This window comes from Anopheles nili, unplaced genomic scaffold (assembly GCF_943737925.1).
Source record: "Anopheles nili unplaced genomic scaffold, idAnoNiliSN_F5_01 U_low_cov_81, whole genome shotgun sequence".
Classification (NCBI taxonomy): domain Eukaryota; kingdom Metazoa; phylum Arthropoda; class Insecta; order Diptera; family Culicidae; genus Anopheles; species Anopheles nili.
Window position 1 is genome coordinate 4,125 of NW_026525619.1, and position 3,912 is coordinate 8,036.

Consider the following 3,912-nt stretch of genomic DNA (forward strand, 5'->3'; position numbering starts at 1 on the left):
ACGTATACATGACAGCGCTCAAACTGTCACGGGCCTGTAAAAAAATGGGGTGTGTTGAGATATATATTGAGTTTTTTTTTCTGTTAAGGAGTTCGATTTAGTCTTATGTTGGTATATTGCATTATTTATGAATACATATAATAACTTCAACATGTTCATGTAGCTTCTAACATGACCCACCCGTATAACGCTAACGCACAGAAGGAAAACGTACGAGCATCAACTGCCTAGTCTCACTCGAGCAAATCAATATAGTAGTGCAAAGTGAATCACGGGCAAAACTGTTAACACCTTGCGTGCCATGTTAGTCAAAAATGACTGACGGAAAATTTACTAGAATGCCTTGTCACCCATATTTAGGTGACGTTAAATACGCTTTATTTTAAAATGCAATTTTTGAATATTTAGAACAGCTATTATTCCTACTTATCACATTTATGACCAAACAGAAATATGAACGAGGCTCTGACGTATCAGCAAGAATCGCTTGAATCGTGGCATTTTGTGCACTTTCCTAAAAAAACGCTTGGCACGCAAGGTGTTAAGGGGGGAAAGTAATCTTTTAGTGTAGTAAGAGTCACCTTGTTAACATCTTGCGTGCCATGTTAGTCAAAAATGACTAACGGAAAATTTGCTAGAATGCCTTGTCACCCATATTTAGGAGACGGTAAAAACGTTTCATTTTAAAATGCAATTTTTGAATATTTAGAACAGCTATTATTCTCACTTATCTCATTTATGACCAAACAGAAATATGAATGAACTCAAAAAAATCCAAAAATTCATCTCAAACGTGAAAGAATCATCAGAACGTAAAGAATTAGAGCCGGTGCAACCGTGGCTCTGACGTATGAGCAAGAGACGCTTGAATCGTGACATTTTGTGCATTTTCCTAAAAAACGCTTGGCACTCAAGGTGTTAAGAAGACTTTCAAAGGATGAATGACAGTTTAAGAGTTAGTATGGTTTTTGAAAGGGAAAGGCACTCTCTGGTAAGAAGAAGAAGAATTGTTAAAACTGGTTTGACATTAGTTGAATCGCAATAAATGTGTCGAAAAAGTATGTGCTGACTTTGCTTTGTGATCGTGTTTCAACTTTAAAGTACAAAAGAAATTTGAGATTTATTTTTTTCTATTCTGAACAATAATATTGATTTACTTAAATGGAGCTATTTAGATATAAGATAGTGTTAGTTTAATTGCCATTTATTGGTAGTGTGTACATTTTTTTCAATTATCTTTTGTTACCAGCTGAAGAAAATCTAAACTGTACTATCTGTATGGGATGTTACTGTGAGCTGTAAGAGTTTGTGAAAATATGATCTGATGAAAAGATAAAATATATTATTTATTTCTGATGTTTCAGTAAAATATAGGAGTCATCAAAAAGATGAGCTGGTTTGATACTTCGGGAATAGCGATCTTAGCCAAAAATGCACTTAAAGAAGCTCAAAAACAAATTGATAAAGCACTTGATATAAAAGATGACGAAGAAGCAACGGATTTGGATGCGAATAGAAGCAGTGACAAAAACACCAGTATCACACAATTGACCGGTCCCCGTCACACTGATCGATTTACTCACCTATTTTATAAAACATCTACTATACCGAAATCAGCGGCAATTGTCGATAGTGTTTTTTTATCATCAAAAGATGGCAAGTATTTTAACCGATGCTAGCAACCAGAAAATACTGGTAGTTTATGGGAAACCTTTACAGGATCTTTTTTCGACCAATCGCCACATGTTGGTATTGTTACCATCACTAAATCATCAGATCGTTTGCAACGTAAATGTTTAATTGAAGCATATCAGAAGGATGACTCAAGCTCCCCGTTGACTGAGTCGATAGAGGTGATAACACCAGCTACTATTCCTGGCACTGCTTTAACTTCATCATGTCAACCGTCCTCAAATATGAACATGATACATGGTAATAGAAATTCAGAATCAGTTAATTCGATTTGCAACATTGAAACTAAATCAGGTTTTATAACAATTCAAACAATCATTACATTAAACCGTATTGCATTAGCAGGTGCAGGTGGTGATAAAAATTATCCAGTTTTACCAGAGCATCTCGGTGTGAATAATGAAGAAAACTGCGTAAATGATGATCCTATTTCTTACACACTCTCAGAACAACCAAGTATTGTTGTGGAAACAGCTAGATGTTTATCACCTATTACTGTTGCACCCAGTAGGAGTAGTCATCACATTTCTCATGCTCCAAATTCATCAACGAAAGGTAATTTAAAGAATTATCAAGAGTATTCGATTGATAAATTGAATTTAGGAGTGCAGGCATTGAATGACAATACCATTTTGGATAAAAATTATGAACACATAGAAATTCATATGCAAACATCTGAGTTGACACATAGTTTCGAAGAGGTCCATAAAAACAAAATCCATACAAATATTTTTGGTGGCACAAAAGCGCAGTGCCGGGAAAACTTATTCTATTTTACCGATGCAAATAGTCAATGCGCTATTCCAGAAATTTGTAACAACTCTTTTCAAAATTTAATCGATGATGAGATTGAAACAACTACATCTTCTGATATTGAAATCATCTCTAGCCCAAACGGGGGTGATTCTAGTAGTACACACAGTGGTGTTTTTCATGCAAGTCCTCACAAGATTGCCGAAGGAAAAGGTGAAAACATTGATTTGTTGCTGTCAAAAAAACATCGTCGCCACATACGTGAACCATCCGAAATTTCAATAATAAGTGGTAATAGCGATGAATCTGAACAGTTATCAGAAGTAGATCTTTTAATGCGACGGTTTGTCGAGGTGTCAGAATCACTCGAACAACGCGAATATCGCTTGGTTGAACTAGGTCGAAAAAACGCGGAATTGAATGAACAAAATGCCCAGTTATTAACACTATTGGAGAGTAAAGGAATGAGTGACGTCTCATCCGATCCAGATGGATATATGCATCGTCTATCCGCACTCGAACGAAAGTTCCAACTATCAATTCGCGAGAAAGAACAATTAAAAAGTGATATTGACACACTTCGAGTAGAAGCCCAACAAACGATTGCACGTAACGAAGTGGAAAAAGTTCTTATGGAACGTGACGCAATGATTACTGAACTTCGAACAGAAGGTGAAATTTTATCAAAGCAAGTTTTGCAACATTCGAATATTATCAAGAAGTTACGCTCAACAGAAAAAGAGAATGATGTGTTGATACGTAAGCAACGGGATGAGTTAATAAAACTGGTAGAAGAAGCAGAGCGGCTCAAACGATCCTTATCAGCTAAAGAAGAAGTAGAAAGATCACAAATCGACGCTGTGCATAAATTGACCTCGGAAAAAAAGAAATTAGAATGCGATTGCACTACTCTTAATGGTTATTTGGACGACCAGGTACAGAAATATGAAACACTTCGAAAGTCGTTCGATTTTGCGCGAAAAGAATTTAATGACAGATCAGATTTAATTCAAGATATCCAAAAGCAATTAAATGTATTGAAAAGTGTGGAGGCTGACTTTGAAATGGTGAAAGCAAAAAACTGCCATCTAACGGAGCAACTGGAATATGTTAGAGAACAATTCCATCGAACTGGTCTTGATTATGAACAGCGCCTAATTAAAACAAAGAATGAACATACTGAATTGCTGTATCGTCTTGAGGCAGCAGAGACACGTCTCGAGGAGGAAAAAAATGCTTCCGTTTTACTGACTATCCCGTTAATGAAGCAGATTGAATCAATACAGAATACAATGCGATACAAAGAACATGCTTGGGAACAACAAGATTCTACATTTTATCAACAGCTAGCTGATATGTTAACACGTGTTGAATTATTAAGCGAAAAAGAGCAGATTCAACGTGATAATCTTAGTACAATGCATCAACGCATCGTAAATCTAGAATCTCGGTTGGTAAATGCTTTTT

The 3,912-nt window shown here is 35.9% G+C and overlaps 1 protein-coding gene across 1 annotated transcript; it reads left to right on the top strand.

Moving 5' to 3' along the window:
• Positions 1 to 1,388: 1,388 nt before the first annotated feature.
• Positions 1,389 to 3,905, top strand: LOC128730114 (uncharacterized; the record flags this gene model as incomplete). The annotated part of the gene is made up of 3 exons (XM_053823146.1): positions 1,389 to 1,536; positions 1,807 to 2,022; positions 2,065 to 3,905. Coding segments are annotated over exons 1-3 (2,205 nt in total), but the record flags the coding sequence as incomplete, so codon positions are not given.
• Between the last annotated feature and the right edge of the window lie 7 nt (positions 3,906 to 3,912).